The sequence below is a fragment of the Corvus cornix genome, chromosome 27, assembly GCF_000738735.6.
Source record: "Corvus cornix cornix isolate S_Up_H32 chromosome 27, ASM73873v5, whole genome shotgun sequence".
Lineage (NCBI taxonomy): Eukaryota > Metazoa > Chordata > Aves > Passeriformes > Corvidae > Corvus > Corvus cornix.
Genome location: NC_046355.1, coordinates 2,581,261 through 2,605,429, shown reverse-complemented (window position 1 = coordinate 2,605,429; position 24,169 = coordinate 2,581,261). Strand labels below are relative to the sequence as shown.

At 48.0% G+C, this 24,169-nt stretch overlaps 1 protein-coding gene across 1 annotated transcript in view; it reads right to left on the bottom strand.

Annotated features, from left to right (window-relative positions):
* MYO1D (myosin ID) overlaps nucleotides 1-24,169 on the bottom strand; it is a 155,299-nt gene that overhangs the window by 101,939 nt on the left and 29,191 nt on the right. Inside the window, exons 2-13 of the mRNA XM_039565603.1 lie at nucleotides 17,453-17,661; nucleotides 16,503-16,596; nucleotides 15,519-15,684; nucleotides 13,722-13,775; nucleotides 12,771-12,866; nucleotides 11,567-11,683; nucleotides 10,200-10,403; nucleotides 8,907-9,052; nucleotides 8,711-8,825; nucleotides 7,920-8,090; nucleotides 3,233-3,303; nucleotides 1,303-1,377 (exon numbers count right to left, since the gene is read on the bottom strand). Of these exons, the coding sequence (XP_039421537.1) occupies nucleotides 1,303-1,377; nucleotides 3,233-3,303; nucleotides 7,920-8,090; nucleotides 8,711-8,825; nucleotides 8,907-9,052; nucleotides 10,200-10,403; nucleotides 11,567-11,683; nucleotides 12,771-12,866; nucleotides 13,722-13,775; nucleotides 15,519-15,684; nucleotides 16,503-16,596; nucleotides 17,453-17,661 (1,518 nt within the window). The remainder of the gene's footprint in view (nucleotides 1-1,302; nucleotides 1,378-3,232; nucleotides 3,304-7,919; nucleotides 8,091-8,710; nucleotides 8,826-8,906; nucleotides 9,053-10,199; nucleotides 10,404-11,566; nucleotides 11,684-12,770; nucleotides 12,867-13,721; nucleotides 13,776-15,518; nucleotides 15,685-16,502; nucleotides 16,597-17,452; nucleotides 17,662-24,169) is intronic.

Genomic DNA, 24,169 nt, shown 5'->3' with positions numbered 1-24,169 from the left:
ACATTTTGTGCTCTTAAGAGCAAGTTCAAGCTTACAACTGAGTATCTGGAAGAACAACCAGCAAATTCTCCCTTCAGATCAAGATGTGCAGGAATAGGACAGTGAAACCCCACAGAGTGATCCATCAAAGGCACGGGCTGCCTCACTGACACAACAGAAAGAATTTAATCAACACAGAGAAGAGTGAGACCACACCATCCTCCCTTGGAACCTGGCACCTGTGTTCAAGCTGCATTTCTGCACCTCTCTTGATACAGAAAGTAATTTATACACTTTAGCCTGTATTTCTGAAGGGTTCAGCATGAGGTAAACTGTCCCTGATGGATGGCAAGAGTTCAGGAACAGACAAAACTGAGCACATTTACAGCAGTCCAATGGCCAATCTGTCACAGGCTTTAATGTGCTGGAAGTGGTGTTGGGGAACAGGATTTTCCAGAGACTTCACACAAAAAACAGGCTAAATTTAATAAAACCACACAGCAAATATTTTGCAAGGTTCCTGGTCGATGGGAAGTGTTGAAAACAGGAACAGTGGGACTGCTTGGGAGAGCACAGCCAGTCAGCCCAAAGGACTGCAAACCAATTTAACACCTGCCCAGGTAAACAGTGCCCAGCACTGCAGGGTGTCTGCGCCCACTGTCCTCTGAGCAGAGCCTCTGAAAGCTGCAGATTACAAAACCAGGACATGTTTAATGCCAGGTGAAGAAAAACAGCTCCATGGGCACTTCCACCCACATTCTGATGGGATTTCGAATCTCAAGGCAACTTTTACTTGCCCAGCACGTGACCTCATGGTTTGCACTTTTCACGTCACTGCACACATGAAAGGATTCAAATCTATTTGCCCATTTCCCCCTATATTTTCATCCAAAACAGGATGTTTTAGCTGAGGCCAAGGATAGCTGTTGTTGACCAAAGCTCCCCAGTATCTTCAGCACTGATTACAGACAGAGCAGTGATGGTAAATCTGCAACTGGTTAATGACAAATCAGGCAGCACAGGCAAGTGCTGCACTATCTTGACTGCACAATCAGTAGGTTTTGAACAAACACTTTAAATTCAGTTCAATTAAAGGCTGCATCAGGACAGAGACAACATGTACAGAATAAGGACTTTAACCTGAAAAATCAAACTAACAGCCTCTGGGTCACGGGAGATGTACAAAGATCAAATCCCAAAGCAAAGTGTTTATTCACACACACTGAAGAGAGAATCACTGAAAACCTGAGTCTCTGATAGCATCACTCCACAAAAAAGGATTTTGACAAATCAGATTAAAATTCACCTCATTAATATTCTTACCTGTTGTACATGAGGCGTTTGAAGTCTTGAAATAAAGTGTCCTTGTTTTTGTCAATAAATCCAGTGACTGAGTAACTAAAAACCACAGGAAAACCAGAGTTAATTACAAAGTAGCAAACTCCATCTGTGAGCTGCTGCTAACTGTGGAATCAGCATCCCTGCACTCCTACAGACACAGCAGATGCTAATCAGGAGGCCAGCCCTGCTCCCAGCCTATCACTAATTGCTGCAGGAGCAGAGTGTGAGACTTGGATCCTTGGGCCCAGCTCCCGCCTCCAGCACAGAACAACAACCTGGCTTCAGAGAGCTCCTGGAGCTGGGCAGGGGCTGGCTGAGACACCTCACAGCACTTGTGCAGGGGGCAGATGGCCCAAATTCAGGAGTTACACTCAGCATTCTGTCTCCAAACTGAGCGTGTGCTTGTGTTAAATCCTAGAGAAACTCAAGTTTGTTTTTCAGTCTGTGCAGTCTGCCCCTCTCGTGGTAGAGAGAGGCTGAATTCCAGAGCAGCCTCTGACCAGTGACTGGGGAGCTCTCCTGGAAATCAACACACACACATTTTAGATTCCTTCCTTCCTCTATTCCCACAGCAACACCACTCCAGGAGGTCACTGTTTCAGGGTCTCATCTCTTCTCCAAGTCTCAAGGTAGGCAGTGCTCTGTCCTCATGGAAAAGGTCCAAAATCTCCCCATTCAGTGACTCTCACACAGATGTTTCCTGAGCTGCAGATCCCACCCTGGGAAGCTGCATCCAACCTGCAGGCTTTGTGATCAACCCACAACCTGAAAATCCCTGTACAAAGCCATCCTCAAATCACAGAATCCTGGAATAGGACCTTTTAAGAGTCATCCAATTCCACCCCCTGCCATGGGCAGGGAGACCTTCCACTATCCCAAGTTGCTCCAAGCCCCATCCAACCTGGCCTGGGACACTTCCAGGGATCCAGGGACAGCCACAGCTGCTCTGGGCACCCTGTGCCACGGCCTCACCACCCTCAAGTGTTAGGGCTCCACATAAGATCTGAGCTTGAACTATCTGTGATTCCTTCCACATTTCAGTTTTCTTTTTCACCATTAGTCAGCAACTGGCAGTTCAGAAGGTTTAACCACTAAGACAGCACCTTGTATTTTCTCCTCCAAACCCCCCTGAAATGAGGGATACCTGTCAGGAATTGCTCAGCAAAGGCTCCAGAAGACAACCTGCCTGTGCTACATGGGCTCCAGTCTGGTAACACTGGTTGTCCTTGGAATTAAAATTAAAATCAATCTCAAGGTAAAAGAAATTATGAATTATTCCCCCAGTAACTCCCTTTCTTCTGACATGGGAAGTTACACAAATCCTAAATCATTAAGTGACTCCAGTGATAATCCACACGACAGCTTTCCCAGCAAATGGTTCCTACCATGTGCATCCTTCACTTCCACTCACTCTCCCTTCCCACTGCTGTCACCTCCTGCACTGCTCCTGCAGGTTCCAGGCAAGCACCTCCCAACCCTCCTGCCCCGATCCCTCCTGCAGGTTATCACTCCCCTGTGCTTCCAGCCTGCTCCAGCTGATTGGAGAATTTAAAGCCAGAGTTATATAATCACACCAAACAGATGTCTAAACCAGATTTTATTAGCTCACTGTAGCTTTCTCACATAAACACTGCTGCCTTTTTCCCCTCTTTTTTTTTCCCTGGAGCACTGCTCTCCCCTCACTCCCACCCCTCCCTCTCCTTTTGTTTCACTCCAAGTACAAATTCCCACTCTGTAGAGCAAGGCACCAGCAGAAGATTTAATTGATAAGCAAGCACTGCACTCTGTAACTGTGTGTGACAGCTACTCTGGCTTGCACCAGAAGCAGCAGTAAACCAGAATATTGTACCACTTCAGAGCTGCTGGGAAGACAAAAATAGAAGGTGCAACTTTATTTCTGAAGGCAACTCACATCACATCCCCGGCGTAGTGCTTGATCCGGAAGTCTCTGTCGAACTCCAGTGTTTTGTCCGTGGCACAAAGCTGAAATAAATTCACATACATCAAAATACTAGCCTTGGGTTGATATTAAAACACCATCCCTGGATTTACAAGCTCCATGGAAGAACAACCTGCCTTCAAAATAGCACTAGGAACTGCAGGAATTCCACTTTCTATGTGCATGTGCAGATGTGAAACCCAGCGCTGGATAATGTTTTCATGGATGCACTGTAAGAATACGTGCTTGTACAAATGAAGCTGCAAGAGCCTATAATTTTATCAGGAAATTGATATTATCTCAGAAACACCATTATGCAAAAAGAACACTTGTGCCTGTAGAGAAACACTGCACCCACGAGTTAATTTACGACTTTTTTTAAATCTTCCTTTATATTTTTTCCCATTGCAGTGTAGCTCCTCAGCAGAGAAATGGGCCAATTGCTGTGACAACAGCAAGGCTTGTTCTGCCCCAGATCCCTCCTGGTCATCTGACACCCCTCAAACAGGGACCCCTGTGCAGATCCACTGCTCCAGCCCTCTGCTTCCAGCTCAAATTCCCTTCCCATCCCATCCCATCCCATCCCATCCCATCCCATTCCTTCTGCACAACAGAAGATGTCCAGTGCCCACATGGCAGCTGTTCAGCAGCAGTGGTTGTAACACACTCATCCCTTCAGGAATAGCAGGAGCCAAAAAATCCATCAGGGCTGGCTTAATTAAAAAGGCAGAATGAGATAAGAATGAGGATTTTGTTATAGGCAAAAGGAGCAGGAGATGAATTAAGTCTTTGCAGGCAGCATTTAACGACACCGAGGGCTATGAGCAGATATCTGCTATCCACAAAAAGTCTTGGAGAAATAAAAGAGGAAATTAGCATGGTTGAAATGCAGGGCAGGAGGGATGACTGGCACAGGGAGATACACTCCAAAAATTCACCTGTGTCCAAGAGCACAGGATAGATTGGCTCAAACTGTTAAGAACAGATGAAAAAAATAGAATAGACTTTACACAAAATTAATCACAAGGAGGAGCCCAAGGAGCGTGAGTACCAAGGTCCCCAGGAGGTCCCAGAGGTGTGGGAAGTCCAGCACAGCAGGAGGAGGGAGCACCAGGAGCTGCAGAGTTGATGGATGACCGAGGTGCAGCAGAACACAGAGGAAATGAAGGAACGAGGCAATACCAGGAAAACAAAGTCATTTTTCTTGCTGCAGTGGGTTCCCAGCACGGGGCTGGGGAGTGCCTTTGTCAGCCACCCAAACACACAGCTCAAACCAACAAGTCAATAAAAGAGGCAAATACCAAATGGAAAAAGAAATGTGTCTGTGCTACCAGACAGGGCACAGCTGGCAGCACAAGCTCCTCCTAAAGCTCATCCAGCTCTGGAGAGGCTGGAAGGAGCCATAACACAGCAATCAGGGGTTTTGTTGTTTGCTGGTTTGTTTTTTCTTAAGGCGTGATTCTCTCCAAACTTTGTCTGCTGGACAAAGCAGTCGAAATTAGTGAAAAAAAGAGCAGCAAGTCCATTGATAAAGTGGATCATCTGCTTGGGTTTCTGGGAGCCCTTGCAGGAGGCTCCTCACTGACAGCTCACAGCATTTGAAGGGTAGTAAAGACAGGAGAAAGGTGTTGGAAAGATGGGAATCCTGTGGGAGCCAGCACTGAGGCTGTGCTTTCACAGCATCTGAAATGAGCCACAACCTGAGGGCGATGGGAAGGTCATGGGGCTGGGTGGTGGCACTTCATCACTGAGGGCTGCCTGGGAGAAACTGCGGGAGACACCCGGAGTTAAATGAGGGCAAAGCAGAGCAAATGAAACGCCCCAGGAGGGCAGGGATTCCCACTGAGAAAGGGCAAAGTTCACAGGAACTGATGGGCCCCAAACTGTCCCTTTACCTACTCTCCTTCATCTCAAAAAGGACACGGAGAACTGGGAGAGACTTGAAGGGCAAAACCATCCCCTGCTGACTGCCTGCCCTGGGAGGATGGGCCAATGAACTTGGCCTCCCTGGGTTAGGAAAGAAAAGCCCAGAGATGATGGCAAAAAACATGGAGATGATGTAGTGGAAGACACTAAAGAGAACTGTGTTTTGCCATTTAAAAACTAGGAGGTGAGAGGTGTAATCTAAAATGGAAAAGGGAGGAGGGAGGGAAACAAGGAGGAAGGAGCTCTTCACATGAGTATCTGAGCTGTGGAATTCTTTGTATATTTAAAAAAACCAAGAAGACTGCACAAAAAGCCCTACTAAGGACACCAGGAGGTTCCTGGGCTGCAGGTCCCTGAAGATGGGAGCAGGTCAAGTTATCACTTCACATTTGTCCCATATTGGGCTCTCACATGGGCGTTCACCACTGTCCAGTGTCTTGGGAGACACAACATCAGGTGGACTGGAATGGACCTTCTGATACTCCTCCCTTCAGAACCAGTTTGTTGAGATTGATGCTCTCCACAATTTGAAGACTGAGGCATTCATGGACTGTCTGTCACTGCACTTGATCCTTCCAAAGTATAATATCAACAGAAAAGAAATGGAATTTGGAGAGGCTGAGGATACGAATGGTGACGTTGGGAAGGGCCACCAGAACATGTGGCACATCTGCACATCCAGATTAGTATTAGACAAATCTGAGGAGGACACCCCACGCTCCAGGAATACAATATTCTGCCACAAATTCTGCTGGTGGAAGTGTTAACCAGCATTCTCCTGGCTTGTTCAGCCTTCCCCAGGACAAGGGCGCCAGCAGCGTGGAGCAGCCGGGTACACAAAGTAGGACACGACTATTTAGGGCACCACAGCCCCCTAGAGCTTCTCCACATGGAGCCTGTGTGCAACATGCTCTGCAGGGAGCAGTGGAGCATGAACTGGGCTGAGGGACGGGAGCTGCTCCCAACACACGACTTTACCTCCTCAGGAACAGTTCCCATGTGTGGAACTTTACAGGATCTGCGTGGGCCACTGCAGTCTGCAAAGGCACGGCATGAGATGGAATCAAGCCCTTTGTTTTAATCCAAATTAGAAGAGCTCAGAAGGCTCAGGCTTCCCACAGCAGTTGTGGGTGGGACTGAGGAAGAGCTCTGAGGTGCTGGGACATCAGCAGAGATGCGATGGGGAGAAAAAATAATCATTATGCTGAGAGGTTTATGGGTCAGTGTTTTCAAGGCTCTATTGATTTAACTAGAAATTAGCAAGCCAGGCAGATCCATCACCCCCTCCATAAACATTATTTATAGCAGGATTCCTTGTCTCCCTTGTAGCCTGTGCAGGCAGTTTCTGACAACGCCACCTCCTGCTGAGGAACGCTGCAGCTGGCACTGCTGTCCTTTAATGTCTCCTTGCTGGGAGGGGACTCCTGAAGGCAAGGACTTTAGCAGATTTTATTTTTAAATGTTCATTTTATAGCCTCCCATAATACCTCCTGAAATTCCATCCCCTTCTGCCACCGCACTAAAGGACCACCTGCTCCCTCTGTGGCAGAGCCCCTTCCCCTGGGCAGATGTGGGAGCCAGGACAGAGCAGAAACCAAACTCCTCTCTCTACATCCACTGACCAGACAGCTCTGGAAACTGGACCACTCCCCCAGCTCCCCACTGCAGAGGATCCCAGGCTCCATCCCACCAGCATTACCACTAAAGGAAGCCGTTTGCATTCAAACAGGAACCCAAACTAGGCCTCACACTTGTTTTCAGGTGGGTTTTCTCAGAACGTGCCATGTCACTGCTCAGGCATGTGAAATCTGGGTCAACACTGGAATCAAGCTCCCTGTCCCACTCCCTGAGCTCGGGTGCACGTGGCAGGTGAGACATCAGGTGTGCTGCAGCAAAAGGGCATTTAAGGAAAGCAGCATCTGGGAGGAAAAAGTGGTTTTTGGTTTACTTTCATCCTGGCCTCTCCTCAGACAGCCGCAGCCAGACCCATTGTTTATCCTGAGCCTCCCGGAGGCAGCCTTTAGCACATATCTTACACAACCAGGCTAATTTGGTATTTCTGACCTACATAAAACATTGTGCCGGGGTGGGAGGGAGCAGGGGGGACTGGCACTCTGAGCCACGCATTTCAGACAGTGTTTCTGAGTAGAGAGACATCAATAAATTAAAGGCCCTTATTTGATTACTTAGTGTGAAAGATTCTCAAATTAATCAGGCTGGTGACCATTTTGCAATCTGCTGCCAAGTGAGGAACAAATGAAGCCTTTTAATTCACCCATTGTAGCCCAGACAAAGCCGGGCGAGGGGCCGGGGTGCTCTGAGGTGCAGCGGGAGATGAGCACGTTCTGCAGCCAATGACGATGAAAAAAGCCCAAATCACAGCGCTGTAATAATGCAGGAGTGAGAACAATTTCACTGTCACTATGTATTAGAGCAGCCTGGGAAGAACAACACGTGGGCCGAGCCGGTGCATCGATTGGTTCCAGATGACATCATGGTATGTCAAGGCACGAGCTCAGGCTCCTTTTATCCCGGAATAAAAGGGATGTGCCATCGGACGTGCTGGAGCTCCCTCTGCCGGGTTCCTCTGCGGCTGGAGCTGCTCCGGGCTCCTCATCTCACGCTCAGTCGCAGCGATTCCAACCCAGCCACCCCTAAACCCCTTTTTCCTCATTCCATTCCACCTCAGAACACGGAGAAGGGATGGCAGAGGACAGCAAGGTCTGTGGGTTACCTTCCTGCTGGAGAAGTGCGCGTGCTTCCCCAGTTTGTTGTTGAGGGCCTCGAGGAACATCTCATCCGTGACTTTCCCCACGTTCATGCAGGCATCGTCCAGAATGGCAATGATCCCTTTGTGCTGCTGCTCCACCAGGTCCACGATAACCTGGTTGTTGAAGTAATCAATCTGCAGCAAACAAAGGACAGGGTGTTGGTGACCTTGGCTGCAGAAATGGGAGAGTACCAGTGTGACAGCGAGGAGCAATCAGCTCTGAACATGCAGATCTCTAATTCCTGATCAAGCAGGCTGCTCTCCTATGCTGAACAGCAAAGGAAGTGATTTTTCAAACCCCTCACAAACATCTTGAGACCTCTGCTGCTGAATGCCCTTTAAAATGTCTTTTACAATTCAGCTGTGTGCAGTCACCACAGTGACACTGCACATCCTGTCCTTGGCATTCTGAAGAGAGTTTGAACAGGAAAAGTCAAGATTTTTGAGTGTTACTATCAACAACTAGAAAAATCCATAAGCACTCAGAACAGAAACGCACAGTCGTGTGTGCGGCATCACAGAGGTGCCACAAGAGGTTTCATCTCAGACCTGGAGTCCCTTATTTTCCCAAGGACACACGTGCTGAGGTGGCTGGGGAGCTCCCGCCCCAGCCTGATCCCAGCCTGACAGGACAGCTGGCAGGGACACAGATGTCCCATCGACTGGAGCCTGCATGTGGAGCAACTTCAGATCTGGGACTTGTGCTGGTACACTGACCTCACAGCAACCTCTCCCTCCCCTGCCAAAGCACTCACATGCTTCCAGGGAATTCCCTCTCGCTGGTACTCCTCCTGCTCCTGCTTTAGAACCAGCTGAATGAAGAGCTGCTGGAGCTTTTCATTGCAGTAATTAATGCAGAATTGTTCAAAACTGCAAAAACATGAGAAGAAAAGGTGATGAGTGTTCTGGGACAGGCAAGGGCACAACACTGGGCTTTAGAAGGTGGCTGACCTGTTATTGTCAAATATCTCGAAGCCATAGATATCCAGGACCCCAATGACTGTGTTCTTGCCATGCACTGTGGTGTCGTAGTTCTTCACCTCGATGACATCGTTGATGTGTGTCACAATCCAGCAGAAGAGACGCTCGTAAATGGCCTGCAGGAAACACAGACTGAGGGCTCCTGCCTGCACCTGCCTCAGCTCTTCCCAGGAAATTCAACACAGCTCATTCCAGGCCTCCAGCAAAGCTGCAGGTAATGTTCTGTTGAAAGTGAGCAGCTACTGACTGGAGAAAATATTCTATGGAAGTATTTCTTTTCTTTCTTCCAAAACTCATTTATAACAAGTTGAAATCCCAGTGAGGTCACTGGGTGCAGCAGTTCCCTAATTTGCTTCCAGTCAGCTTTTCAGCTGCCTAATAAGTACCATTCCTGAGAATTATTTAACAATAGTGAAGAGCAAGGGAGAGGTCAGTCACAGAAACCCAAAAACTGAACGATGACAGGAAAATAATCCTGTTCACCTTTCACAAAGAAAATGTTCTGGAGGCAGAGGTGTCTTCAAAGTCCTCATGTTCAAAATGTGCTGTGAAGCTGGGTAAATACATTATCTCAGGAAAAGAAGTCAAGTTAATAATCAAGGACCTTCATAACTTGATCTGTTCCTCCCTTATAATTTGATTTCTTAGCAGAGGAGGAACAATTGTCACTCCTGCCATCGGTACCCACTTTTCTTGTGGAAGGTGTCCCTGCCCATGGCAGGGGGGTGGAGTGTGAGGGTCCTTCAAGGTCCCTTCAACCCAAACCATTCTACAATTCTTTAAAAAATTAAAAAAACCCAACACTTTGTGTTTCCAACCTGAATTCTAGGTATTCCAGTTCCACTCTCTACTCTTTGACTTTAACTGCAAAATGAAGTTGAGGATCCCATTTCACAGAAAATTCCTCCCTCTATGACATATTTGCAGATGCCAGCCTGGCCTGCAGCCTGTCCCCTCCTCGGTGTGCCCCTCCTGGCACTGCTGGCTGTGGGAGCTGGACCCTGCTGGAAGGGCAGGGATGGGGAGGTGCCACAAACCCCTACAGAACTCAGGAACACGTAGGTTCAGAGAGAAATCTGCAGGATGTACAGCAAGCACTGCTGATGGACCCAGCAGGAATCCTGCTGGCACTGAGCACGGTGCAGTTCTGACAGCAAAGCCTTCCTTGGGCACCGAGAGCAGCTCAGCCCACGGGCAAAGGCAGCAGGAAAGTGTCTGGGTGAGTGTCCCACACCTGTGCAGAGGAAGGGGACTGGAACTCACCTTTGCAAAGGCGTCTCTGCCGTAGGTGGCCTCCTGCTCCGTGTGCTGCTTGTCGATGACGTCCCTGCCCGTGGCCACTGTCCGGAACAGCAGCGCCTTCTCCACCAGCTCGGCCTTGGTGGACAGGAGGTCGGCGATGACCGACACCGCCTTGCTGTTCTCGATGATGGGAGTGTCTCCATCCACGGAGAACTTCAGGTTCCCCTGCAATCAGCAGCATTTCTCTATCTGCCTTTTACTAACAGGAATCACCACCCCCCAGGTCCATCCATTTTCCACCTGTTATTCCCAGCAGGAAATATCCTGCCACACTGGAAGGTGGGTCTTCCATATCCACACCCTCAAAGCTCCAAGGTCAGTGGGAGCAGCAAAGGCTTTCTCAAAGCAAAGCATTCCTGCTCAGTGTTCAGCTCAGCTTTTGGGACAAATGACATCAAACACTTCCTGAGATTTAATCAAACACCATGCCAAGATTCAGATTCCAGGGATAGGGAATTGCACCATGTATACAAATGCTGGATGTAGCATTTGTCTTCACTGGCTGCAGTTCTCCTGGCAGTGCTCCTTCCACAAAGGGAATGGGAATGGTGTGGGGAAGCTGGGAGGTCAGTGCCAGTGGGACTGGACTGGCAGCACCCCACCACCACAGCTCTGCTCCTGGGTACCTTCTGTGCCAGGATTAAGCAGTGACACCCTCTGGTGATCCACAGCAGAGGGTGCTCTCCCAGCCTGCCTGCATGGCCCCACTCTGCTCTGCCTCCCTTCCTTCCCAGCACTGCTACCCCAAGGAGGAGAAGGAACTGCAACAAAGCTGTTCTTTGCCACCCTCCTCCTGCCCACTTCTTTCCTCAGGGACACACAGGTGCTGAGATACAGGGACACTGTGCAGGGAAGGAGGCTCTGTGGCTCCCAGGAGGCTCCAGGAGAAGGAAGATTTCCTCAACCTCAGAACACAAAGAATTAAGAGGTCTCCTGTGTTTCCTGTGCTCAACCTTCACCATGAAGTGAAGCAGAACCACTGTGGTGAAGGTGAGTGTGAGGGCAAAAAGGGACAGAAGCTCCCTATGCCCTCACTGCCAAACCCTAACAGTTCCTTTTTCAGAACATTTAACAGCTCCCAGTACTTAGTGGGATGTCTGGTTTGGGATCTGGAACATGCAGAATACATGTGATCATTACTGCAGTGCCCTGTTCCAGCAAGGACTTTCTCTCCCCACTGGAGCTGAGAACTGGACACACTTTCCCAGCCAACAGAGCTGCCAAGTGCTTCTGCAGCAGGAAAATCAGAGCTGCTGGCAGTACAAGCCCTCCTGAGGAACAGCCCAGGGATGGGTTCAGGGATGGATATCCATGGGCAGGGAGCTCACCAGGTGCAGAATGGCTGCCACGATTTTGTAGACAGTCTGAATCTCCTCCTGCTTGAAGCCAATCACCTTCATGGCATCAGCAACTGCCTTGAACTCGGCCCCGTCGTTGATGGAACACTGAGGGGAGAGAGAAGTTTGGGATGGGGGGGTTTAATGGAAGTCAGCTGTGAGGAAGCAAGGATTTCACAAGCCCACGGGAAATAAAGATGCACTTTGATGTTTCTCACATGCAAGCCACTGTCATGAGGTTTCCCAGCTTACTCCAATGCCATCTTGCATGCTTGGACACTGAACCCTGCACTGCACACACATATTCTGGCAGCAGGACACACAGAAATCCACCACAGCACAATAAATTTCCCAGTGGAATTTGCTGAGAAAGAGTTCATAAAAAATCCAAGAAGAACAGGGACAATTTGTGCAGTCACAGACCCTCTGAGCAGCGGCTGCAGAGCGCCAGCAGGAAATCTCTGTTCTCCACCTTTCTCAAGATGAGCCTCTTCCTCCCTCCCTGCAGCCTCCTGGGTTTGTTTTCGATGCACATTTTTAGAGAGAGTCATCTGGCATGTGAGGAGGTCTCTGGGTTTCTGTACCAAAGTGCATCTCACAAAAGCACCCAGAATATCAGGGAGCCTTGTGTCTGGACCTTGCTTCAAAGGGACAACATTAGGGACAACTCCAGATGTATCTGAAGTGTTCAGGATCTTGTTCTCCTAAAAACTTCATGGGTTTGTTCCCTTCTTTCTTGCTCAGAGTTCCCCCTTGAGGACAAGTCAGACATGAAGACTGAGTGCTTCAGTAACTCAAAGATCACGCTGCAAAAAAATGAGTCCTTATGGCTTTTTGGTGCAGAAAGCAGTTTAAGTTACCTGTCATGGGACATGGAATGTCTGCCACTGGTAATATGTCAAATATCTACACCTGCATTTATTAATAAAACATTTTATTGCTGTTTATAAGCAGACGCAGCATGCACAGGTATATTTGTATATTTTAAGCAGAATAGAGGGGTATTTTTTCTATGATTTAAGTAAACTCATGCTTTATCATGTAGTGCCAGAGACTTCATTACAAACAGCACACCAGTGTCACCTTTCTATATTCATCCCCACTGATCTCAACTTCTGCTAGCTCAGCAGTGCTTTGAGCATTTCCAGCAGCATTCCCAATGTTAAGCTGTCCCTGGGTCCCTCAGACTCCTCACCTTGAGCTGTGCCCCAGGGCAGATGTAGCTGTAGGCTGATGCATCCTTCTGGAGGTGCAGAGAACGCAGGAGCTGCTCAGATCCTCCCTGCAGGAGCTGCATGAAGAGTGTTTTAAGAAATGGTGAGTGAAAAATACAAAATCCTTCTTTTTTCTGTCTCTTGACAAGCAAAATCATAAAAACATTAATTACTGCTACAATATGTGGAACACAACATGCAAGATGCGGAGTCTGCACTGGTGCAGGGCTCTGCCACCACAAATCACTGTCCTTTTAGAGTCACAACTGTATAAAAACCAGCCTGAACCCCCTCCAGACCTGTTCACACCTGGGCCATGCCACAGCTGTGCCTTGGCAAGCACACTGCCCACACAGAGACTTTTCCTCCTGGAAATGACACATCCGTGAGGAAAGTGCTAACACGCCATCATGGAGTACTGAGAAATGGGAAAAAAATAAACAAACCTCCCCTTTCCTCACTGCAGAATCAAGGTTATACTAATAGGCTGACCATATCCCCCAAAGGACACACAGGGAACCACCACACAATGTGGAAGACATTAAAAAGCATCCAAAAAACAAAAAAAGTCAACTTGGTGTAATAAAATTACTTCCATATGGACTAAAGGCCTCAAGAGAAAATAGAGGGATTAGACTTACTACAAATAAAACAGTGAGTCAAAGTCCAATGTCCTACCATATTTGTTTAGTCAGCCTCCTTTTAAGTTTATAAATGTGTTAATATGGGACTGGAGGATAGAAAACAATCCATCTTCCCAGGCTCCCTCCCAGCCCAGGCCCCCGCCGAGAACTGAAGAACCCAAGATCACCCAAGATGCTGCAAAAGGGAACCTTCTGCAAAATACGTGAGAGGGTGAAAGCCCTGAGTGCTCTGCCCAAAGCGTCTGGGAAACTGGGGACAAGTCACTGCTCCAGCAAAGGAACACAAACCTGGTAGAAGGAGTGGAAGCTTCGTTCCCCTGGCTGCTGCACGATCACACGGGACTGGGGGAACAAAGCACAGCACTGGGTGTTAGCGGGACATCAGCACCTCCCCTCAGACACCCACATCACCAGGACACCCCAAATCCATCACATCTCACACTCAGGCTCTTGGGAACACCATCACACATGTGCGACCCTGGAGCTTGGGGTCTACAGTCAAAAGCACCAGCTTGTGTAAAAGCTGCAATGTCCTACTTCCACCCAGGAACCCCATGTGGGAACCACAGGGTGGCTTTCATGGAAGAGTGAAATAAAACTTCATTTTAGTTTTAGAATTATTTAATCACTGGAAATGAAAACCAGGACTCTGTGACTACAGACAAATGCTCAGGGCCTGGTGGTCACCACTCCTACACCCCCAGGACAGGCTGCCCACAGCTCCCAGCCACGGTACCAGGGAATGCTCTGCTCTGACACAAGGGCCTTGTTTCAGGGAGCTGTAGCTCCATTCCAGAACCCTCCCTCCAAATCAGTGTAAACAGCACAAAAAAGGGTTAAATGCAGCAGGCATTCAGTCACCAAGCAACGTGTCCTTATTTTATGCTGTAAGTTTGAACTACGGAGAGTGATGAGGAACAAAGCTGCTCTAGGGAGGTTTAGGTTGGGTATCAGGGAAAGGCTCCTCCCCCAGAGGGTGCTGGGCACTGCCCAGGCTCCCCAGGGAATGGGCACAGCTCTGAGGCTGCCAGAGCTCCAGGAGTGTTTGGACAGCGCTGCCAGGGATGGCCAGGGTGGGATTGTTGGGGGGTCTGTGCAGGGCAGGAGTTGGACTGGATGATCCTTGTGGGTGCCTTCCAACCCAGGACATTCCATGATCCAGTGTGTTCCTGCTGCAAAGCCACTGTCTGTTATGGCTTGTGTTTGGGCCAGAGCCTCCACTGCTTTGAAATGGAAACAAATTTAACTTGGGAGAAGTCAAGAATATGAAATAAGCAATCAGGATAAATAAATCATCAGGATTTAAGTCACTGCAGCTGCAGTCCCAGCCCTCTTTTCACATCAAAGTATCCAAAGTTAAATGTTTGGGTTTGTTGTTTTGTTTTTTAAAATAAAGTGTTTATTCTGAAAATAGACTTCAGGGAAATAAGGGGAGAAGTAAAAAAGAAACACAAACAAAAAAAGGGTGTTGGCAGATGTGGTCAAACACATAATCAAAGCCAGACGTGTCTCACACAGCAAGAACTGTTAATGGCTCACGCCTGGTTTCTCCAGTTTTGCATATTCCAATGTTTTCAGACACCACTTAATGACACGAAGAAAATAATTATGCTCAGGATCACTTGGAACATATAAAAACAACACTACCAACAGCTCACCCAAGGCTGTGGCGTTATTCCAAAAGAACACTGCTCAAGCAGACTTGCTCCCTATAGCCCTGGAGACCTCCTCCTCCAGGAAGAGCTCAGGGCAGGAATTACAAAGGAGCTGTGCAGAGGGTAAATTGTATCCAAAATAAAAACTGACATTAAACTTCAACCTCTCCCCTTCCCCCCCAAAATCCTTTGGGTAACACAGCCCTGTTCCTGCTGAGCCCTGGAAGTCGTGGTGCTCCAGGAACAGGGTGCTGCCAGCACTGCAGTGGCTCTCCTGACTCCTGAGGAAAAATTAAATGCTGGATTTATTTCCATGCCCTCATATCTCACCTGCTGTACACGTTTGAACGGAAAACTTTCTACTGGCAAAGCACAGATTGCAAAAGTAACTCCAGCAAATGCTGTAACTCTGGAAGGGAGGGTGCCTCACCTTTTCTAGCAGGTAATTATTGATGTGCCCACCTATGGGGTCTCCCTTGAAGTCGAAGTTGATGTCCATGTACTTTCCAAACCGGCTGGAATTGTCGTTGCGGTTTGTTTTGGCATTGCCAAAGGCCTCCAACACACAGTTGGATTTCAGCAGGATGTTCTTCACTCTGCAGCAGGGAGGGATGGATGGAAAAGGGAACAGGGTAAGACTTCAACACTCACACCATGGGATTTTTTTCCCAGCCATTTCTCCAGAAGAATTCAATGACAGCAGTGATGCTCTTTGATGGCAGATTTGGGCAGATGTGGATGACATCAGCAATCCCATGGGAAATCAGCTGGGAGCTGTCAGCAATGCTCCTCAGAGCAAGCAAATGCTCTTTGGTTCAAAGACCAGACCCCCACCCTGAAAGCAGCACCAGAAATTCAGTTTCTATACACATTTGAATTCTGAAACCAATTTTCTGAACTCTTTTTCAAGTCATTTTCAAAAGTTCATTCCGGGTAGGTTTAAGTCTGTTTCTGCAGAAAGCCACATTCTTTGCTCCAAAACTTTTACTCCAGGACAGAGAGGGACATTTTGCAATTCAGAATCATGTGAGCCTGGAAGGTCACAGAATACACTCCTTGCACTCCACATGGTGTTCTAGCCCACCCAAATTTCAGGCAGTTTGCCCCAGGAAAAGTGATTTAGAATCATTTAGGTTGGAAAAGACGTCTAAGATCATTGAGTCCTGCCATTAGATGGTTGATATTGGCTGGATGGTATTTCTAGATGCTGTTTTGATTTTGAAAGTTTGAACTTTCAAAATAAACTTTTCACTGTGATTTCAGCAATTAATACTGCAAAATTCCCAGAGTAAAAGCAGAAGTTAAGTATAAATCAGCATGTACAAGAGACTGTCTGATAATATGGTGCTGCAGAGCTCACAGAAAGAGATCCACAAGCAGGAGAATTTCCCTTCTTTTCCAGCCCAGGCCTTACCTCTCCACCTCAGCCCTCTGCCCGGGGTTGGTGATGGCTGCTATGTACTGCATTATGTATTTACTGGCCTCAGTTTTCCCAGCCCCGCTTTCACCTGGGGGCAGAAACACCACGGTGACCAAACAGATGAAAAAAGCAAAACAAATCACTGGACAGAAGACCTCAATTGTACCCCAACAGTGCCTGGAGGGTTTGAGTTTTTAAAGCAATCTTTGTGTGCACTTGGGACGTTTACTAAACACAGCCATAACCCTGCCTGGTTGCTGCTGGGCTGACTTTGAGCAATTGTGCTGTGAGATTTCACAGGTCGGGAAAAGGGCTGGAACACAGAGGATCAAAGGAATATTGTTAGAGGAGAAAGCCTGGCCTGCAGCAGCACAAGGGGCCACTGTTCAGCACCCCAGCCCGGGGCTCTCTCCTTTCAGAGCCGCTCGAGCACGGGGACATTAAGGAAGCAAGTACCAGGATCCAGCCAGGGATCACTCTGGTGCCAGCCCTGCTCCCACTGATGGAGCCACTGCCTTTCCAATGGAGCAGGGAACAAACAGTGGCCAGTCAGGGCAGCGACAAAAATCAGCAGCTTCTGAGGGGAGACAAGCCCAGTTCTACTGCTCCCAGCTCACTCCTGATCCCAGCTCTCCTGACTCCAGGTCACACCTGATCTCAGGTCACTCCTGATCCCAGGTCACTTCCCAGAGCAGACACAGGGCTCTTGCTCACATTATCCCTCTGCAGGCACAGATCCAGCTCCTGACTGGCACCAGCTCTCGAATGAGATAAGAAATAATTGTGCCGGTCTCCACACACGGATTCAAATGCAAATGAGCAGCTTTAAGATTAATGAAGTTTCTCTTATAAAACGCTGTCATTAGCCAAACAATTATTCTCCTTCCGCCTGGAATTTCACACAGATCAAGTGCTCATCACCATGCAGAGCCCTCCCAGCCTACCTGAGATGACAATGCAGGTGTCTTTGGATCGTCTCTTCATGGCTTTGTAAGCAGCATCAGCGATGGCAAAGAGGTGGGGAGGCCTCTCGTAGAGCTCCCTGCCCCTGTACTGCTCGATCGTGTCCCGCCCGTAGATGTTCAGGTTCTTGTAAGGATTCATGGAAACAACCACCTCCCCGATAAAGGTGTAAATCCGGCCTTTCTCGAACCTGCCCAGCAGGAGACAAAAGGCACAAATCAGACAAGTGCAGAGGTTCAGGACAGGCAGCTGCCTGGGCCATTGGGTGAACTCTTCCATCCATCACCCTATGGAAACACCACAGCAAAACCCTGGCTCTGGACATGCCCCGAGCAGGGATGGCACAGCAGCAGATACAGAGACCCGAGGGTACAAGGACAACAGCCCAGGGCTGACTTGGAGTTCCACCACCTACAAAGGACATTTCTACCTCTGTTTCACTTCTAGACAGGTGATATGGAATTTACAGTTTCTACAACGGACAGTAAGTGAACATGAGTGTGAGGAGCAAATCTAATCCGCTTCATAAAGGGGATTTACAGGCAAATTCTTTTTTCACGTTCTGTAGTTGTCCATCACCCCTCAGGCCAGAGGAGCAGAAGTTCTGAAGCCCTCACTGAGAGGTCTAATCACACTTGAAAGTAAACAAAGACAGAAGCCCAGGAGGGAATTGCAGCCTCCCAGCTCTAGCATTGAGTCCTTTTTGCTGGAAGGCACTTCAGTATCACCACTGCTGCTAAACCAGAGGGGAAATATTTCTAAGAATGTGTGCAAACAACCCTAAACTACACCATTCCTATCCCTACCTGGCCCTTTGACTCTTTCTGCAAACAAGAAAAAAAATAACTTGATGTTAGTTTAAAAAAAGTGTTTAAATTAGAAGACGTTTCCAAACAAATTCCTATTTTATTGAAAGTTACCTATGAGGAGAGCTCAGAATAATTCCAGATTACCAGATGAGGAATTCACACAGCATTTGTTTCTCAGGAGGAGAAAGGACAGCAGCAGGTTTAGGGATCAACATACAAACCCTGGATTTCCAGCGCCAATCCCTGTCTGCAGCTGCACTTAGACCTCGGGACATTAGATGGCACCAGAACTCCTCCACACAGCCCGGGAGCCTCGAATCCGGATGGACTCCAGCACAAATTCCAGCATTACTTTATTGAATTTATTACCACCCCCATGTGGTGACAGCCCTGACATTTTCTATTGTTCATTTGAGAATCTTCTGCAGCATCTTGGCAGCTTCAGTTTTTAGCAGGTGTAATAAAACTCAAGAAATATCATCCAGCAACCAGCATTCCACTTTCTACGAGTGTTTGTGCCTCCAACTCGAGCTTCCACCTGGAATACTGCACTGGGAAGACACGAAAATTGCAAAACTTCCTCTTCTTCCTACATCACTTTTAACTGAAGGTGTCCTGATACACATTTCCCAAAACAATAATGAGCTTAAAATGCTAAGTTATTTTACATTTTTGAGATACATGCTGTTTGAAAGGTACCAGTAATGTACCTTTCAAAAATAGATAAATAAAATAAATAAATAAAAAATAGATAATAGAAAAGATTAGGTCAACATAATTAGCAATACCAATACCCCTAATTTTAATTTCTTGGAAGATGCCAAACAGGTAGAAGTGCAAAGGGATGGGATACCAGGCTGGGAGTCCATGGGGGACTCTGCATACACAGAGGAGAGCTTGAAAAATCAAACCCACACAATGCTGTTGGTATTAAGGAGATCAAGTCACACCGGGATATCAATATGTAATGGAAACCACAAGGACATCACAATGAGCAGAATCGTTCCCACCTTTTGGAGATGGACACCCGAAAAAGGTGAGTTACCCAATGGAGAACTCTGAGGCTGCTCTCCCAAGTCCCTGCCCAGCAGCACAGAACTGCTGCTCAAGGCACTACTGATGCTGAAAATAAAGATCCAGCAGATTATGGATGAGGTTTTAAACTCCATGAGCAGCTGGAGGGTTCACGGACACAGGGAAGGTGAGGGGGTTGGTTTACCTGAGGAGAAATAAAGAAATAAAGGCCATTCCTGCTGCAGTGTCGTGCCAAGCCACCATCACAGCACCCAATACTCTGACCTCTTCCTTAAGTAATGAATTATGTAAACTTGCATTGCCAGACCTAGTTTAAGTTTCCTCCCGCGACAGTTCAGTGTCCCTGAGTGAATCATAGAATCACAGAATCTCCTGAGTGGGAAGGGACCCACAGGGATCATCGAGTCCAACTCCTGGCCCTGCCCAGACACCCCAACAACCCCACCCTGGGCATCCAGGGCTGTCCCAGCGCTCCTGGAGCTCCGGCAGCCTCGGGGCTGGGACCATTCCCAGGGGAGCCTGGGGAGTGCCCAGCACCCTCTGCCTCTAAGCAGAACCCCCAGATCTGGCCCTGCCAGCCTGTCCCTGCAGAGCCCCTGCTCCAGAGGGGTTCCAGCTGGGATGCTAGCACAGGCAGCAGGCTCACATCCTGCCTGTCACTTCCCCACAGCTCAGCTCAGACGACAGATCCCACATTGGGCCTCCAAGCCAAGTTCTAAAAGGTTTTACCAGGCTCTGATGAGTTGTGTCTTCAGCTCTGTGGGAAAAGGCAGATGGAGATGAGGGGGAAGAAGGATCCATCTCCAGGCTTGACAAACAGGCACCTCTCCAGCCTGGCTTTGGGGATACAGAGTTTATGAACAAGTGACACTCTCATTTACCTCTCAGTTCATTTCTCTTTATTTCCTCGCACCAGAGTTAGAATTCCAGAGCTGTGCTCAGATGTTCCCACCAGGAGCTCCAGCTCCTCAGCCCTCGTTGCTGATAAAGCCCCTTTTCATCCCTGAGCGTGGCTCAGCACAGCAGCAGGCCAAGAACAGCAGGGCCTGTTTTCCTGGCTGCAGGGCTCCGGTGGGAGAGCCGGCTTTGCCTTGCCCATGGAGAACTCAGGAAAGCTTAAGAAAACAACCCACGAGGGCAGTGCAAATGGGGAGCTTTGAGCGGTGTTAAATCCGTGATTCCTCTGCAGGGCGAGGTCACAAAACAAGACCATGAATCCATCTGGTGCTTTTCACAGCCAGCACAGTCATTTTAGCGCTGAGGTGTAACACACGGAACTGGGGTTTCGTTATTCAAAGCAACAACAGTGCAGTTCCTTGATCAAAAAAAGCTCCTTGATAAAAGGAACCCCAGTGTCCACTCCTGGGGCGACAGCCCCAGGGTCAAACCTTGGTTTGTATCTCATGGAAATCACATCAGCTTGTGCTACAACAAAACATTTCCCTGGAATAATTCCATTAGAATAATTTCTGTATCAATGTCAGAGAATCATGGAATATTCGGAGTGGGAAGGGACCCACAGGGATCATCCAGTCCCACCCTGGCCCTGCACAGACCCCCCAACAACCCCACCCTGGGCATCCCTGGCAGCGCTGTCCCAGCGCTCCTGCAGCTCTGGCAGCCTCGGGGCCGGGACCATTCCCTGGGGAGCCTGGGCAGTGCCCAGCACCCCTGATCTCCATCCCAAATCCCCCTGACACAGCTCCAGCTGTTCCCTGAGGTCCTGTCCCTGCTCACAGGGAGCAGAGATCGGAGCTGCCCCTGGGGAGGAGCTGCAGCCTCAGTGAGTCTCCCCTCAGTCCCCTCTCTCCAGCAGCTCAGCAGCCAAAAAGCAATTCACAGTATTTAATTCTTGTGGGTTATTTTGAGGAGGAACATCAGCTCTTTCATGAGAAGTTTTTATACCAGTTTTTATTACCTCATTAAAACATCAATTGATAATGAGAAAATAAAAACCAGTGAGTCACAGAATATAAATCATTTTAAGGGAGAGAAATTCTTCTCTAGAAAAGAAGTCCACTAAGGCAAGAAAAAGGCTTTTACTTTGTTTTGTAGTTTTTATTTTTAGGGAAAGGAGTTAAAAAAAAAACCAACAATCTTTAACTCCAGGCAGGGTATATTCACATGCAGTTGCTCCTGGAAAATACACTGCAGAAATGGGAACACTGAAGCAGAAATCTCCACCACCAGAGAGCACTCACATTTAGGATTTCCCCCACCTGACAAACACTCCAGTCAAAAACAAAACTCTTCTTACCGAGGAAATGATGCAACTTCAAATGCACTCAGCACAAATAAAGAAAAGTTAGTTGGCAAGACTTGGAACCCACACTCCCAAACAACATCTGCAGGATGGGACCGTTACACAAAGATGCCCCACCAGGCCACCCTGCTCCGAGCACTCACATCAGGCAGGGGATTCCTAATTAATCATTACATGCAACTCCTCTGCTCCAGAAGCCAAAGAGCCCTTGGGGGAGCACTGCCAGCCCTGAGCACCAGGCAAATGGCTCCTCACTAATCCACTGTGCCAGCCCGTGCCCATCTGTCCAACATCCAAAGGACAGAGCATCTGTTGGAGAATCATGGCAGGTCACCAGTCTGCTGCTCCTTTAGGAGAGTTGAAGTGTAGGTGTTGGTATTCTGGATCATTTTCTACTGGAAAAAGCCCTTCTCTGGTCCTGACCTGCTCCTTTCTCAGCACTGCTCACAGACTGGCAGCACATTCTGCTTTACACACACACCAAAGCTCTCCCCGTTAGCAGGTGCTCCTTGAAGCTCCTTGGTCTCAGCCCTTCCTGATGCTCCACAGGTCCCCCAGGACAGAAGCTGCTCAGTCAGTCACAGCACAGACACCCACTGAGATGGGCTTTCAGTCTGGCTGTGCAGCAGGGGCTTAAAGGAAAGGAAATGTTAAGGAAAAGCAAATAATTCAGGACAGAATCAGCAGTGCTACAGCTGCCTTAGCTGTGCTGGTCAGCAGCTAACCCAGCCCCACTGAAGGTTAAGAGAATCAAAACTGATGGGTTCAAACTATTCTCTATTTCCAGCTTATTTGTGAACTCCAAAGCACAAACTGAAATACTGAGTATGAGCACACAGCTTTTTCTTCCTCCTCTGTGCATGGGAAGAATGACCCAGAAGCTGCACACCTCCAATATGTGGAGCAGGGACAATTTCTTTTCCTGCTGTAAACACCCCATGTAGTTTGGGTTACTCTCCCAAATAGGGTAACAAGCCTTAGTTATTTTTTTCCATGAAATATATACATTGAAAATCCATGACTGCAGGCTTTGAGTCCATTCTCTTTGCAAACCTATGTGGAGACATTTAATTAAAATTTGTGTTCACGAAGAGATGTTCATGGACAGCCAAGGCTGGGCCTTTAGGATGTGTTCACTAAGGAAGGGAATTTAGGCAGACTTCTGGCATTGAAACCATATTTACCTGGTTTTGAAGTGCAAGAATGAGCAGCCTGCACTCACCCAAGGGAACAACCCCATTCTCCTCAAGCTTTGGGAAGTGAGTGACTTTCCTAAAGCAAACTCCACTCTGTGCCTCAGGTACTTGTGCCTTTCCTATGTGATACTGGGTCTCCCTGCTGAGAGTTCAGTGGTGCTCAAAGACTTTATTTTAGGTAAATCTCAAAATAAACTCAGCTGTCAAGCAGGACTTCAAGTCCTTCAGTAAATTGCTCATAAACTGTCTCACAGCCAATCAGCCTCTCACAAGAGCACTCAGATAAACAGGATTTGCGTTGGCAGAACTATGGCTAAAATATTCCTGCTGCTCTTGGAAAAACAGACCAAAAAACTGTCCAGTCAGTATAACCTCCCTGCACCAGGAAAATGATCCAAGTCTGTCCTGATCATGAATATGCATGTCTACAATATTCAAACTATGCATGTCTACAAGGTTCTGATCCACCCTGAGGGCCAGAAAAACTGCAATTAAATTCATTTCGGGTGCAGGTGAGATTTTTGCAGTTGGCCTGCATGGACTCGGTGTTCAGATGCTGCCAGTTGAACAAAATAGGAAATGCCATTTGGAGCATGTTCTGCACCACTCCTTTCCTGTATGGAGGGAGCAGACAGGGCAGGGTGAGGAATACTCCATTCATCTGCAGCCTCCAGCCAGCTTTGAAATTAGGTTAAAAGAGTTCTTTGTAATGATGTCATTTTTTTTCTAAATAAAATTAGCAAACTACGAGTGACCACTGCCACATCTTCCTCAACAAACCAAGGTTTAAGCAAATTGACTGTAATTTGATGTGGCTGATTCTGCTCCAACCCAGCTGACCCTTGAGTCATTCACCAGCTCTGCAAACCCACTGGGTAAGGTCAGGGGAAGGAAAATGGGAGATGGATGCTAACCAGCTCTAATGAATGCTGAATAAAGTCTAAAACTGGGAGATGTAGGAACAGAATGATATTAAAATCCCTCTCCTTAAATATAAAGCACTAACCTTGCACTGAAAAAAATGCCAAACCACTAAACACAGGAGTCAATGAACTTTCATTTCTATTTGCGTCAGACCAGCCGAGCTCTCTCTGCAGCAGGGAGCACTGCACACTCCTTTTCCAGCTCTGGAAGCACAGCAGAAGGCACAAGCAGGCTTGAAACAGATAAGGAGTCAAAGGGAAGTTCTTTGAAAAGCCTCCAGGACAATGCAACGCTTTGTGGTTTATTCCAATGTGCACAGGAGGAAGTCACTGCCAGCACAGGTAGAGGAAAGCAGTTTGCTCCCTGTGTGTGGAGCAGTAAAACACACTCCCAGTTTCCATGTGAAAATCTGGCTGGGACCCTGTAAAATCTCAGTGCAGTAACCACATTACTGTGCTCTGGGCAGGACGG